Raw genomic sequence first — 16611 nt, forward strand, 5'->3', positions numbered from 1 at the left:
CATAGAGTATAAGCAAAACCTGGTCTTCATAAAGATGGCGCTGGTTCGATCTTAATATTGTAATTCAGGAGACGGTTCGTCAACCGCTCAGCGCCCTCTAGTGATAGAATTTGGAACGCGCAAAGGATTTGTGGAAGTGTAGCTCCTCACACGTGTACTGTAGTGGTAGCAGACGACAGTCCCCCGTACACCCGCACAATGGTCCGGAAGCTGAAGTACCATGAGCAGAAGCTGCTGAAGAAAGTGGACTTCATCAACTGGGAGGTGGACAACAATGTGAGCGAACTGAGGGTGCTGAGGAAATACCACCTGGACCGGCGGGAGGACTACACCACGTACAACAAGCTGAGCAGGAGTGTCCGGGAGCTGGCGCACAAGATCAAGGACCTGGAGGAGAAGGACGCCTTCCGGGCCCAGAGCACCGGCCGGCTGCTGGAGAAGCTCTACAGCATGGGCCTGGTCCCCACCAAGCAGAGCCTGCAGCTGTGCGACACCGTGTCCGCCTCGTCCTTCTGCAGGAGGCGCCTGCCCTCAGTGGTGGTCAGGCTGCGGATGGCCCAGAACCTGAAGACCGCCATCACCTTCATAGAGCAGGGGCACATCCGTGTGGGGACTGAGGTGGTGACCGACCCCGCCTACCTGGTCACCAGGAGCATGGAGGACTTCATTACCTGGGTGGACTCTTCCAAGATCAAGAAGCACGTTGTGGAGTACAACGAGGAGAGGGACGATTTTGATCTTGGTGCATAGGACATTACTGCCACAGACTGGAGCAGGTCATGTGCTGACCCCCATGTTATCCCGGCCCCCCTAGGGCTGTAATAAAGGGTTTGGCAGTTCTTGTAAATTGTATCCGCTTGATCATCTGACTGCCATGGGATATGTGATGGTCATTGATGTGGAGGCTTTCTGGGATTGTAATGTTCGGGGGTCCGACAACCTGCACCCTTTACGATCAACTGTCCTGCAGTAGCTCCAGAGGCAAAATAGCTGATGGGTAGCGGTACACGGTGTTTGCCCTCATACAATAAGCTATTGAGGTCTATACTGGTAATAGGCTGTCAATTTAAAAATCCAGGAAAACCCTTTAAAGGGAACTTGTCACCTCAAATGCATCTACACCCGCCAGCAGTACCTCATAGTAGCCCGCAGCCTGTTAATAATCATATGTTTCATCCTGTTGTCTGATGCTGCGTCAGTTAAAAAAAAACGCGGTTTTATTCTTTATCAGCGCTATAGTGCCAGCCTTGAAGTCAAGGTAACCATGCCCCCTAACCGACCCCGCTTGCCTGAGAGTGACAGCCTACAGTACAGCTGCGATTCCCCAAGTCTCACGCATGCGCATTGCACCGCTGAGACCAGGCTAACAGCAGCAGTAGGAGATCGGATAGCGCATTACTACAGAGCGCATGTGCGAGACTTGGGGAATCGCGGCCGCACTGCAGGCTGTCAATCTCGGGCAAGCGGGGACGGTTAGGGGGCGTGGTTACCTTGACTTCAAGCTGGCCGGCACTATGGCGCTGATGGAGCATAAAACTGTTTTTTTTTAACTTGCGCAGCATCGGACAACAGGATCAATCATATGATTATTAACAGGCTGCGGGCTACTACCAGGTACTGCTGGGGGGTGTGCATTTTTGAGGTGACAGGTTCCCTTTAAGTTGAGACAGAGGTCCTTGGTATTGGAGGAGGCTCTTATTAAAGGGGTTGTCTAGGTTGGATATCTTTTGGGGGCTTTCACTGGAAGGATATTTAGGCTACTTTCACATCTGCGTTCTTGCTGGACCAGTCATGGATCAGCAAAAAACGCTTCCGTCACGATAATACAACCGTCTGCATCAGTTATGAACGGATCCGGTTGAATTATCTGTAACATAGCCAAAACGGTTTTTGTGTTTGAGAAAACGGACACCGTTGACTTACCTTGTGTGTCAGGACGGATCAGTCTTGCTCCACATCCCATGCCGGACAGAAAAACACTGCTTGCAGTGTTTTTCTGTCCGCGATGGGGACGCAACCAAACGGAACTGAATGCATTCTGGTGCACTCCGTTCAGTTTTGTCCCTATTGACAATAAATGAGGACAAAACGGAAGCGTTTTCCTCCGGTATTGAGATCCTATGACGGATCTCGATACCGGAAAGGAGATACGCAAATGTGTAAGTAGCCTAGCAATGCTCTAAAATAATGAAAGTAATAATCGCCTCCCAGATTTCACCACCCGCTGATCCAGTGACACCGGGTACTCCCTGCCCCCATCTTTCCGCACAGGAAGTGCCTTCTCAGCCAATCACTTGCTGCAGCGTTGACCCATCTCAACTAGTTATTGGCTGAGTGGGCACTTCCTATATGTGGAGAGCAGCATGTACCCAGGCTGGTACGGCGAGATGAGAATTGGTTCTATGTGCCAGAGAACAGGAGGCAATGAAATAAAGTAAAAACCAGCACTCTCCTTATAAATGGCCTTCTGGTCTGCCAGCTGTTCATAATTCATGTGACTGCTGCAGCCAATCTCTGGCCTAAGTGGTAATGTGTGCCAAAATGGCATGTGACCTGTCAGGCTGATGACTGGCTGCAGCCTTCATGGGAATGGTACATGTACTCGGGGCCAAAGGAGCACAATGCCTAGCTGAGCACTGCTGGCCTTCCTTCAGTGACCCTCTACCAATCAAAGCTGGTGACATGTCAAGTGTTGTATGGAGGGTTTCTTCTCCGCTGGAGACCTTTTCTGTAGACTCCTCCAGTGTGGCTGGACCCATGGAGGCTCACCCATGCGTTACATGACTCACAAGTGACACGTCACTGCTGTGGCCAGTCATTGGCTGTAGTAGTCACATGTTCTGCATCAAACCCGACATTGGTGCAGGTAGACCCAGGAGCTGCGTTGTAGCCATGCTAGCGAAGGAGCTGGACCAGTAGTAGGGACCAGGTTGGTATCATTACCACCACCGGTCTGACCATGTAGGGGGTGGGTGGGGGTTTCTGCAGGAAGGTCCCTCAGGGGTGAACAACCCCTTTTAGGGCTCATGCACATGTCTGTAGTTTCAGCTGCTTTCCGATCTTCCTTTTTTGCAGACCCATTCATCTGAATACAGCTGCAAAAGATGTGGACAGCATAAACATGTGCTGTCCGCATCCGTAAGTCCGTTTCGCGGCCCAGCGAAAAAATAGAACATGTCCTACTATTGTCCATTTTGTGGACAAGAGTAGAACTTTTCTCTGGGGAGGGGGGGGTGAAGCAGGATAGTTAACACAGCTAAAGGGGTTGTCTTCAGTAAGTGGCATTTATCATGTAGAGAAAGTTAATACAAGGCAGTTACTAATATATTATCCACATTACTTCCTTTGCTGGCTGGATTCATTTTTCCATCACATTATACACTGCACGTTTCCATGGTTACAGACCACCCTGCAATCCATCAGTGGTGGCCATGCTTGCACAATATAGGAAAAAGCGTCAGCCTCTCTGGTGGCCGGGACCATGGGAGCGCACATAGGCTAGTGCTCTTTCCTATATTGTGCAGGCATGACTGATGGATTGCAGGGTGGTCTGTAACCATGGAATATGGAGTATATAATTTGATGGAAAAATGAATCCAGCCAGCAAAGGAAGCAAAATGGATAATAACAATATATTAGTAAGTACCTTGCATTAACTTTCTCTACATCAGGGATGTTCAACCTGTGCCCTCCAGCTGTTGTAAAACTACAGCTCCCACCATGCCCTTCTGTAGGCTGATAGCTGTAGGCTGTCCGGGAATGATGGGAGTTGTAGTGTTGCAACAGCTGGAGGGCCGCAGGTTGAGCATGCCTGCTCTACATTATAAATGCCACTTACTGAAGTGAGACGATCCCTTTTAAAGAGGACCTTTCACTCATTATGACAATGTGAACTAACTATACAGACATGTAGAGCGGCGCCCGGGGATCTCACTGCACTTACTATTAGGGATCAACCGATATTGATTTTTTAGGGCCGATACCGATAATTTGTGAACTTTCAGGCCGATAGCCGATAATTTATACCGATATTCTGGGAATTTTAATTTTTGCGCCACCAATGAAGATAAGTCTCTCATTCATATACAGGAGGCGGGAGCTGGCTGCAGAATCACATAGCCAGCTCCCGACCTCTATGAGCGGTAGCTGCGATCCACCTAAGGGGTTAACTACCGCGGACCGCAGCTACCGCTCATAGAGGTCGGGAGCCGGCTATGCGATTCTGCAGCCAGCTCCCGCCTCCTGTATATGAATGAATGAAAGACTCATCTTCATTGGTGGCGCAGTGGCCACAGCCCCTCCCCTCCTCTTATGTTCTCTCCTCTCATTGGCGGCAGCAGCAGCACAGGGGGAGGAGACACTGCTTCCTTCTCCCCTGTGCTGCTGAGGGAACAGAGCGCTGAGAGCAGCGCGTTCTGTGTTCCCAATACGTTATCGGTATATCGGCAAAATAGATGCCGATACCGATAACTGTCAAAGTCCTGAATATCGGCTGATAATATCTGTAAAACCGATAATCGGTCGATCCCTACTTACTATTATCCCCGGGCGCCGCTCCGTTCTCCTGCTATGCCCTCCGGTATCTCCGCTCACTAAGTTATAGTAGGCGGAGATACCAGTCCCTAAGTTATGGTAGGCGGAGTCATCCCTTGTTCTGCTGTAGCGCTGGCCAATCGCAGCGCAGAGCTCACAGCCTGGGAGGTTCTTTTCTCCCAGGCTGTGAGCTCTGCAATGCGATTGGCCAGTGCTACAGAAGAACAAGGGCAGACTCTGCCTACCATAACTTTGTGAACGAAGATACCGGAGGGCACAGCGGGAGAACGGAGCGGCGCCCGGGGATAATAGTAAGTGCAGTGAGATCCCCGGGCGCCGCTCTCCATGTCTGTATACTTAGTTCACATTGTCATAATGGGTGAAAGGTCCTCTTTAATGGGGTTGTCTGGATTTCAGGACTACACAATGTTGTAGTGGCGGTGCAGGGTAATTGCAGATGATCATACCATGCACTTGAACAGGAGAGGGAGCTGTAATCACACTGCACCGCCGCTACAATGGAAGCGTGTAGGTAATGATACCCTTCCAGCAGCTGGTCAGTGGTGGTCCTGGGAGTCAGAACCCCACTGATCTGATATTCATGACCTATCTTCAGGATAGGTTCTCAATATCTGTAGCCCGAACAACCTTTTTAAGAATCCTCTGTCAGTATGATCAATCCTATTAAAAGAGGCATATTGCCTGGTAGGGTTGGTCATTCTGATTAAAAGGATATCTTAGTTTTCTTTGTACGTAGCAATGTTCCTGAGATATCACATTTTTTTATATTATTAATTGGCTCTTTTGAGCACCAGGGGTCGGGCAGAAGGCTTGGAGCACTACTATTCTAATGCCTTCTGTGCACGCCGCCTCTCCTTTGGCTGACAGGGCTAGAAGTGTTCTCCATCCCTGTATTCAGACACCTCAAAATCATCCTTGTGTAGAAACTTCTTGAGGAAAAAACAACAACCTTGGTGACAGAGTGGACTTATAATGTGACAAATAGTCATTGGTGGTCCAGCGGTGTGGAACCATTACTAATACTGAATGAGTCATTAGTGTGTGCTGTGGTGAACTCACTGGTGGCAGAGGAGCATCAGGGCAAAGGGAGAAGGGGTTGTACGGGCAGGAGGGAAGACTCGCCTCACAAACATGAGCTCAGTGTAGTGCAAAATCCTACTTGGGCCTCGATCAGACACGAGCATGGGGCCGCCGTGGCCATGTTGCGGGGCCGCAAAACACGAACACTGGCTGTGTCCTATCTTTTGCAGCGCAGAGGCACACGGAAGCTGTTCTGTGTGCTTCTGGGTCCATGCCCGGCAAAAGATGTCAGGTGTCCTTTCTCCACATCTTGTGCATCGTGGACCCATTAAAGTGCTCATGGCCACTATCCATGTTTTGCAGACCTGCACGGTAGCCCTGCAGTTGTGTGAATGGGGCCTTACTGACAAAAAGATGGTGAGGATGTCAAGTGGGCCTTCGATTTGTCCGCACGGGATGTAACATACCGGATTTTACAGTGGATCCGTGACGGAAAACACTCCGTAGCTGTATTTACATGCAGATTTCACCGTGGAAATGGTTGTGGATTACACCCTCTGCATTGCAATGGGTGAGATCCGCAGCATAAATTGACATGCTTCAGATTGAAAATCCACCCGTAGCTCAGTTTATGCTGTGGATTTTTTTTTTGCATTGTGCAGGTGAGAATTTCTTAAAATACTGTCCACCTTGCTGCATGAATTCTGCAACCTCTGCTGCTGCACTGCAGGAGCTACTGAGCGGTGACTCCATGAGGTCCAGATTTAGGGTCCATTCACACGTCCGTTGTTTCTTTCTGGATCTGTTCCGTTTTTTGCGGAACAGATCCAGACCAGTTGCGTACCCATTCATTTTCAATGGGTCCTGAAAAAAATCGGACAGCACAATGTGTGCTGTCTGTTTTCGTTGTTCCATTCCGCATGTCCAAAAAAATATAAAACTTGTCCTATTATTATCCGCAAAATCGGATCCTGGTACAATACAAAGTCAATGGATCCGCAAAAAACGGATGACATACGGAAACATTTTCAGGAACAACGGATCCGCAAAAAACGGACCGAAATTCGGGATATAGAAAAATACTGACATGTGAATGGACCCTTATGGTTGGAATTTGCACCTTTCTTTTCCAGTGCACTTTACTCCACAGTTGAGCCTTATGTGCTGTCTGACACATTAGCTATAGTAAAGTAGGTGTGGCTTGCCACTTGGCTAGGATTTGGACATTTTGCTTCCTGCAAAATCCACTTTAACCCTTTCAGGAACAGGCGACGTTCAGTTTTTTTCATTTTTATTTTTACTCCCAGCCTTCCCAAAGCCATAACTTTTTTATTTTTCCAAACTTTGGAAAAGACTATTTTTTTTTTTTCTTTGCGTTCCCATATTCTGACCCCCCATAGCGTTTTTATGTTTGTCTATGGAGCTGTGTGAGGCTGTGTATGACTTTTGATCACTTTTTATTCAATTTTTTTGTGGGAGGTGAAGCGACCAAAAAACTGCAAATCGGACATTTTGACTTTTTTCCGTTTCGAATTTTTAACCCCCGCACCACCACTAATGTCATTTAATGGTGCAGCGGTGGGAAGGGGTTAAAGGCTTTGTGCAGAATTAAAAAAATGTCTGTTTTTTTCCAGAAACAGCACCACCCCTGTCCATGGGTTGTATCTGGCATTGCGGCTCGGCTTCATTGGAGTCAATGAGGCAGAGCTAAAATACCACACACAACCTGTGGACAGGGGTGGTGCTGTTTCTGGAAAAAAACAGACATGTTCAGGGGTGTGGAAATAAAAAAAAAAAACTACTTGTCGAAGCACTAAAGCGGGGGCTCGATCTACTTGTCCCTCATGACAATCTACTTGTCCTGATACAAAAAATAATTTTAAATCAAAACCATATTTAAATAAGGTCTTTATTGATAGTAACTTAGAAGACAGGCCCAAAATGTACTGTAATTCCATCAAACAAACCCAAAAATAGATTGTGAGCTTAAACAGAACAGATTTCCAAACGAGAACTGTAGCTTACTTTATCAAAAAACTTAGGTTAACAGAGGCACCCTCATGGACATGCTTGGTTATGCTAGATGAGCTTGAACTGAACATAACACATAAAGGAAAATTAAATGACAGTGCCTCTCTGTTATGACAAGTAGGGTTAATTTTGCGGACGGCAGCTCCCTGTCTCATTTCGGGTGCCGGGAATGTTTCTACAATGTTTGCATTGGTGGGCAGTGTGCCCTCCCCGGTATTAAAATCATTGGTGGGCAGTGTGCCCCCCCCCTCCCCAGTATTAAAATCATTGGTGGGCAGTGCGACCTCCCCCCTCCATCATTGGTGGCAGCGGCATTTCTGATCGGAGCCCCAGCAGTGTAATACTGTGGCTCCGATCGGTTACCATGGCAGCCAGGACGCTACTGACATTCTGTCTGCCATGGTCAGTTACTCAGCAGCATTATACTTGCATGCGCTGTGGCCGCCCGGCGATCCTTCTTGTAACTCACAGGTCTGTGCGGCGCACTGCCCACCAATGCAAACATTGTAGAAACATTCCCGGCACCCGACCTCTGACAGGGAGCTGCCGTCCGTGCAATTAACCCCTCAGGTGCTGCGGATTGCAGCGCCCTGTCAGAGGTGCGTCCCCATCACCATGGGAACACCTCGGGTTTAGAATATACCATCGGATCAGAGTTTTCTCCAATACGATGGTATATTTTAACTTCAAGCGTCCCCATCACCATGGGAACGCCTCTCCACGCCCAGCTCGTCGCCGATCCACTGCGTCCGGTAAACAAAGCCATCTCAGCCCTGCTACTTGCCCGCAGCAGAGCTAAGCTACTGAACAAACTACCTGCCCGGCGCCCGGGACATGCAGTCGGGCGATACGATTTCCACACCCCTGCATGTTTTTCTAATCCTGGACAACCCACACCCCCATATTCCTTGCTAGAAGCAAAGAGGAGAATAGTTCTTATAGGATGTCATACATTAGGGTGCCATACAGAAGTCTGGGTCCATATCCTGCGTGCCTTTAAGGCTAAAGTCACACCATGACTATGGTACGTTGGTGTATATGCAAAGTGGATCTAGATATTGTCCAGATGTCCAAAAGATTGTTCTTTCTGCATATGTTTCGCCAACCAGGGTACATTAGGGCCCTGCAACCTAAAATGAATACAAAACTGATCACTACCCCACAGATCTCTGGTACGTTAGAACTTACATGACATATACATATCAACAAGTACTAGTGTAGTTGCTTATTTCTAAGGTTTGCTAAGGTTATTGAGATGTCAACAGAAGAGTGAAAAAAAACTACCTAATGTACTCAATTTTTGCATAGAACCCCCAGAATTCAAAGTTCATTTTGGTCTTTTAATCACGAATAGGAGCTTGTCTGGTTAGTGGCTCATTAGTAAGCATTAGAGATTGTGTAACTAGATTTTTTGGCAGCTCAGTTCTCTGACTGGGAGTTATGCTGCCACCATGTGGCCATTTGCAAAGTTGCAGTAATTTTAAAGCTTTGTTTGAAATGTATACCATATCTCTCCAAAATGTCAATGCTTTCTTTCCCCCCACACCTATGACATTTTCAGAATAGTTTGGAAAAGGTGTAGCTTTAAAGTCAAACTCATGCACCTGATGTACAAAGTGTTTTCCACCTCTCTGTGTAGAAGACTGCTGGTAAATTATGCCAGGTCTAATAGCAGCACTTTTTATTGCTGAGTGCTGAACCAGTATAATTAAAGGAGTGTTTCAGGCTTGACATATTGATGATCTATCGTCAGGACAGGTCCTCAATATTAGGTCCTCCGATCAGCTGTTTCCTGCAGCCTCTGGCACTGAAAGTAGGAAGCACAGCTCAGTTCAGACTGTGGTGGCATTATTCAAGGGAATGGGAGCTGGGCTGCAGTAACCTGGGATCTGTTCAAAGTGCTAGTTCCGGAGATTGGCTATTAACCACCTCCGGACCGCCTAACGCAGGATCGCGTTCCGGAGGTGGCAGCCCTGCGCACAGTCACGCATATATGCGTCATCTCGCGAGACGCGAGATTTCCTGTGAACGCGCGCACGGGAACGGAAGGTAAGAGAGTGGATCTCCAGCCTGCCAGCGGCGATCGTTCGCTGGCAGGCTGGAGATGTGATTTTTTTTTAACCCCTAGCAGGTATATTAGACGCTGTTTTGATAACAGCGTCTAATATACCTGCTACCTGGTCCTCTGGTGGTCCCCTTTGTTTGGATCGACCACCAGAGGACACAGGTAGCTCAGTAATATGTTGCACCAAGCACCACTACACTACACTCCCCCCCCCTGTCACTTATTAACCCCTTATTCACCCCTGATCACCCCATATAGACTCCCTGATCACCCCCCTGTCATTGATCACCCCCCTGTAAAGCTCCATTCAGATGTCCGCATGATTTTTACGGATCCACTGATAGATGGATCGGATCCGCAAAACGCATACGGACGTCTGAATGGAGCCTTACAGGGGCGTGATCAATGACTGTGGTGATCACCCCATATAGACTCCCTGATCACCCCCCTGTCATTGATTACCCCCCTGTCATTGATCACCCCCCTGTAAAGCTCCATTCAGATGTCCGCATGATTTTTACGGATCCACTGATAGATGGATCGGATCCGCAAAACGCATACGGACGTCTGAATGGAGCCTTACAGGGGCGTGATCAATGACTGTGGTGATCACCCCATATAGACTCCCTGATCACCCCCCTGTCATTGATTACCCCCCTGTAAAGCTCCATTCAGACGTCCGCATGATTTTTACGGATCCACTGATAGATCGGATCCGCAAAACGCATACGGACGTCTGAATGGAGCCTTACAGGGGCGTGATCAATGACTGTGGTGATCCCCCCATATAGACTCCCCGATCACCCCCCTGTCATTGATTACCCCCCTGTCATTGATCACCCCCCTGTAAAGCTCCATTCAGATGTCTGCATGATTTTTACGGATCCACTGATAGATGGATCGGATCCGCAAAACACATACAGGCGTCTCCCTGGAGCCTTCCGGGGGGGGGGGGGGGTGATCACCCCATATAGACTCCCTGATCACCCCCCTGTCATTGATCACCCCCCCCTGTCAGGCTGCATTCAGATGTCCGTATGATTTTTACGGATCCACGGATACATGGATCGGATCCGCAAAACACATACGGACATCTGAATGGAGCCTTATAGGGGGGTGATTCAGACATTTTTTTGGCCCAAGTTAGCGGAAATTATTATTTTTTTCTTACAAAGTCTCATATTCCACTAACTTGTGTCAAAAAATTAAATCTCACATGAACTCACCATACCCCTCACGGAATCCAAATGCGTAAAAATTTTTAGACATTTATATTCCAGACTTCTTCTCACGCTTTAGGGCCCCTAGAATGCCAGGGCAGTATAAATACCCCACATGTGACCCCATTTCGGAAAGAAGACACCCCCAGGTATTCCGTGAGGGGCATATTGAGTCCATGAAAGATTGAAATTTTTGTCCCAAGTTAGCGGAAAGGGAGACTTAGTGAGAAAAAAATAAATAAAATCAATTTCCGCTAACTTGTGCCAAAAAAAATTAATTTCTATGAACTCGCCATGCCCCTCATTGAATACCTTGGGGTGTCTTCTTTCCTAAATGGGGTCACATGTGGGGTATTTATACAGCCCTGGCATTTTAGGGGCCCCAAAGCGTGAGAAGAAGTCTGGGATCCAAATGTCTAAAAATGCCCTCATAAAAGGAATGTGGGCCCCTTTGCCCACCTAGGCTGCAAAAAAGTGCCACACATGTGGTATCGCCGTATTCAGGAGAAGTTGGGGAATGTGTTTTGGGGTGTCATTTTACATATACCCATGCTGGGTGAGATAAATATCTTGGTCAAATGCTAACTTTGTATAAAAAAATGGGAAAAGTTGTCTTTTGCCAAGATATTTCTCTCACCCAGCATGAGTATATGTAAAAAGACACCCCAAAACACATTGCCCAACTTCTCCTGAATACGGCGATACCACATGTGTGACACTTTTTTGCAGCCTAGGTGGGCAAAGGGGCCCACATTCCAAAGAGCACCTTTAGGATTTCACAGGTCATTTACCTACTTACCACACATTAGGGCCCCTGGAAAATGCCAGGGCAGTATAACTACCCCACAAGTGACCCCATTTTGGAAAGAAGACACCCCAAGGTATTCCGTGAGGGGCATGGCGAGTTCCTAGAATTTTTAATTTTTTGTCACAAGTTAGTGGAAAATTATGATTTATTTATTTATTTATTTTTTTATTCTGTAGGACAGGAGAATCCTCTCCTGTAGGCCTCATCGCCATAATATATTCTTACAGCTTTGCCTAAGCCTGTCATAGGCTTTCATCCTTTCCAGCACAGTGGATCGCAATAAAACCGTGGTGGAAAAAGAAAGCACACTAAAAGCATGCTAAAGTACCAGAAGAAAAGCCTGTAATGTATGAAAATAACTGTAATTGTGAGTTTAGAGGCTAATAAAGTGCGCGCCGCATAAGGATAACCTGCTTAGGAGCTATTTGATATCAATCTGGAGTGTTCAAATGGCTGTTTATTTAGGGGCTTTATGTAGCTTTCTAGAAAATCAAGGGCACTTCATGTTGGAATTGCTATACATTCTATTGGACAAGTTGGTTACAGTACCTTATAGCTGTCATTTAAGTTTATTATTAATATAATGTATGGCCAGGGATTTTAAGTATTTTTGTAATATATTTAGGGAACAGGTTTTTTTATTTTTATTTTCATGAAATCTACTTGTAAAGTGTCTCCTTGGCAACACTGTTGTTAAGGAGACTCTGTCTTTAATATCTACCGTACCCTGAAGGAGACTATGTGTAACATACACAGACTTCTCAGCCTGCCTCTTATCTCACTATCCCAGCCCTGCCTGTCTGCATGTTCTCTAGGTTACTTCTGACCTGTCCTTGCCTGTCTAACCCCTGCCTATGTCTCTCTTTCCTTTTAGTTACTGGCACAAGTTATATTTGGTAGAGGTGGGCGATATGGCCTAAAATCTATATTGCAATATAATTTGAAGCATGTGCGATATACACTCACCTAAAGAATTATTAGGAACACCTGTTCTATTTCTCATTAATGCAATTATCTAGTCAACCAATCACATGGCAGTTGCTTCAATGCATTTAGGGGTGTGGTCCTGGTCAAGACAATCTCCTGAACTCCAAACTGAATGTCAGAATGGGAAAGAAAGGTGATTTAAGCAATTTTGAGCGTGCCATGGTTGTTGGTGCCAGATGGGCCGGTCTGAGTATTTCACAATCTGCTCAGTTACTGGGATTTTCACGCACAACCATTTCTAGGGTTTACAAAGAATGGTGTGAAAAGGGAAAAACATCCAGTATGCGGCAGTCCTGTGGGCAAAAATGCCTTGTGGATGCTAGAGGTCAGAGGAGAATGGGCCGACTGATTCAAGCTGGTAGAAGAGCAATGTTGACTGAAATAACCACTCGTTACAACCGAGGTATGCAGCAAAGCATTTGTGAAGCCACAACACGCACAACCTTGAGGCGGATGGGCTACAACAGCAGAAGACCCCACCGGGTACCACTCATCTCCACTACAAATAGGAAAAAGAGGCTACAATTTGCACGCGCTCACCAAAATTGGACTGTTGAAGACTGGTCTGATGAGTCTCGATTTCTGTTGAGACATTCAAATGGTAGTGTCCGAATTTGGCGTAAACAGAATGAGAACATGTATCCATCATGCCTTGTTACCACTGTGCAGGCTGGTGGTGGTGGTGTAATGGTGTGGGGGATGTTTTCTGGGCACACTTTAGGCCCCTTAGTGCCAATTGGGCATCGTTTAAATGCCATGGGCTACCTGAGCATTGTTTCTGACCATGTCCATCCCTTCATGACCACCATGTACCCATCCTCTGATGGCTACTTCCAGCAGGATAATGCACCATGTCATAAAGCTCGAATCATTTCAAATTGGTTTCTTGAACATGACAATGAGTTCACTGTACTAAAATGGCCCCCACAGTCACCAGATCTCAACCCAATAGAGCATCTTTGGGATGTGGTTGAACGGGGGCTTCGTGCCCTGAATGTGCATCCCTCAAATCTCCATCAACTGCAAGATGCTATCCTATCAATATGGGCCAACATTTCTAAAGAAGGCTATCAGCATCTTGTTGAATCAATGCCACGTAGAATTAAGGCAGTTCTGAAGGCAAAAGGGGGTCCAACACCGTATTAGTATGGTGTTCCTAATAATCCTTTTAGGTGAGTGTATATTGTGATATATTATTTTTATCTGTATGTATACAAAAAATACAAATTACAAAAGTTTTCAAGAAATTTTTAATATGTGTATTGTGTGGCAGTAACAGATCTTTTTCCAAACAATGTAAAGATGAAGACTAAGTGTTAGTAAAACACAAATTTGTTGAAAATAAAGTTCAAAATGTAAAAAAAAATAAACATTACATTTCTTCCTCCTGTCCTGATTACTTATTTATATTGCACAAAAATAAAAAGCTGCACATATTTGAACTAAAAACCCTTCAAGTTCAACAGGTTTCTTTTCCGTTAAAGGGAACCTGTCATCAACTTTATACTGCCCATACTAACCGCAGCATAAAGTAGAGACAGGTGAGTTGATTTCATCGGTCTGTGTAGTTTACAAGTAAGTGGTTGCCGAGAACCAACTTCACAATCATTGCAGACTGGGCCTGGAAAAGAGTCACGGCCACCTGAGAAGTCATGGTTATTCATGAATTCTTGCTCTCCTACCCACCTGCTGATGACTGACAGTCTTCTACCTAGTTTTCTCCCTTTCTCTCTAGGAGAGAACTGCCAATCATCAGCAGATGGACGGGAGAGTGCAGGAGACTATGGATAACCAGGACTCTTCTCAGGTAGATTTGACTCTTTTCAAGGCCTGGGCTGCATTGATTGTGATGCTGGTTCTCGGCAACCACTTACTATTAGCTCATGAGTGACACACCGCTGAAATCAGCATTTCTGTCACTATTTTATGCTGCCCTCAGTGAGGTCTGCATAAAGCTGATGACAGGTTCCCTTTAAATATACAACAAATTGCAAACTTGCAAATCAATATGTAGTGCAAATACAAACCTGACTGAACATCAGTGTTTATGCTCCTTGCGTGCAGTGATTAAATTTCTTGCACATCAGACAAGTTTTTTTTTGCCAGGAACACAAGTTTGTCCACAGTCTCGGGCTTCAGTGCTGATCGGTGGCATATTACTATATTGCCACTGGTGCTGAATGCCCTTTCTGAGGGGGTGCTTGTGGCAGGAATGCAAAGGTATTTCTTGGCTAGGCTTGCCACCCTGGGAAAATTAGCCTGGTGCAGCCTCCACCACTCCAGTGGGTCAGCTTCTCCTTCTACATCCAGTGCCTGCAGGTAACTCTTAAGCTCAATTTCAATCGCTTCTCTGTCAGTGAGGGCAGCTGGGCTAGGTTGAGCGGATGCCTTTTTGAAAAAGCTGCCCAGACTTCGTTTACTCCTCTTAGGTTCTCTCTGGGCTTCTCCATCAGCTCCTGTGATGGTGGTGACTCTGTGGCAGACACAGCTTGCGTCTCTAGCAGTGCCTGAATTTCTGCTGCTGCTTTATATGATGATCTGAAGCATGGGTCGACCAAGGAGGCCATATCCAGGAGGTCATCAGTTTCAGCGTCTGAGTACTTCTCATTTAAATACTTGAGGATGGCTCTCTTCATGTCCTTTGTCAGATCTGTGTCAATGTCATCATCAGCTAGAGGAAGAACTGTGGTGTTTAGAAGGTGGAGCACAGGTTTGACATACGACACACTCACATACTCTTCTCCAGACAGAGCATCTGTAAACTCCAACAGAGGATTGAGGGTCTTGTTTATAGATTCTAACATATCAATGTCCTGCCAAGTTGGTACCATATGCCTGGTTTTCCGGTCTGCTTTCAGGACCTGTGCTATGGCCTTCTCTTGTTAAAGCACCCGCTTAATCATCTGCTGTCGAGACCCCCATCTTGTTGGTGTTTCAGTGATGAGGCGGTGAGGAGACAGGTTTAGCTCAGCCTGGGCATAAGCCATTTCTCTCTTCTTTTTCCAAGTGTAAGAAAAGGCACTCACTATTTTCTTGCATTTGCCAATTGCATGTTCAACACGGGCGTCTCTAAGGACAAAATTGGAAGATATTATTAGCACAGTCAAAAACCCCTGCATAATGTTGAACTAGTCTAGGACTAAAAGAAACGTTTACCTACCGATGGCGAGGTGGAGCCTGTGGCTGAAGCACTGCAGTCTTGTCCAGCCGTTCAATTCCACTGCTTTCACAATATTTGCGCCATTGTCTGTGGTTATGCAGACTTGTAACTCTTCTTTAAGTCCCCATGACTCCAGCGCTTCCTTTAATCCCTGAGATATCAGTTCACCCGTATGATCCTTGGGAAAATAAGATTTCTGTAGACATCTGCTGCATAACTTCCACTCGTCATTGATGAGGTGGACTGTGAGACTAATGTAAGGCTCCATTGTGCGACTTGACCACAAGTCTGTAGTAGTTACATAGTGTTTTATGCTCCAGAGTTCTTTCTTCACTTGGTACAGGGTAATGGCATTTGTAATTTCATCCACCGCCGATTTTTTTTTGTCATACAGAGTGCCTTTAGAAAATGCTTTTAAAATATCGGTCTGCTGGTGGGCAGGGGCAGGGCCACCTTTTTTCTTTCCACTTGACTGACTGGCCGTTTGTGGAGGGCGCAGTTTTTGTCTATCCTCGTAGTCCAAAACATGCTTCATTTTGTGGTGATAAAACAAATTTGTTGTATTCCCTCTCTTCGCTATTATTCTCGCCCGGCATAGTCTGCAGATTATATTTTTCCCTTACGCCCATGACAGCACCCTTGAGAGACCGCCTCCATTCAGGACAGGAAACAGGAACTTTCATGGAGACCTCATAAGGAGGAGCATGGCCCCAAGAACACCAGTTCCTGTTTCCTGTCCTAGACAGAGGACGGTTCGTGGAGAGCA

General features: G+C 46.4%; 1 protein-coding gene across 1 annotated transcript; it reads left to right on the forward strand.

The window, feature by feature from the left end:
* The first annotated feature begins 128 nt into the window (after nt 1–128).
* IMP3 (IMP U3 small nucleolar ribonucleoprotein 3) lies at nt 129–850 on the forward strand. Its single transcript, XM_040421928.1, has one exon. It carries the CDS (start codon nt 199–201, stop codon nt 748–750), a length of 552 nt encoding a protein of 183 aa, XP_040277862.1. The 5' UTR covers nt 129–198; the 3' UTR covers nt 751–850.
* Nucleotides 851–16611: the final 15761 nt, after the last annotated feature.

This window comes from Bufo bufo, chromosome 3 (assembly GCF_905171765.1).
Source record: "Bufo bufo chromosome 3, aBufBuf1.1, whole genome shotgun sequence".
Lineage (NCBI taxonomy): Eukaryota > Metazoa > Chordata > Amphibia > Anura > Bufonidae > Bufo > Bufo bufo.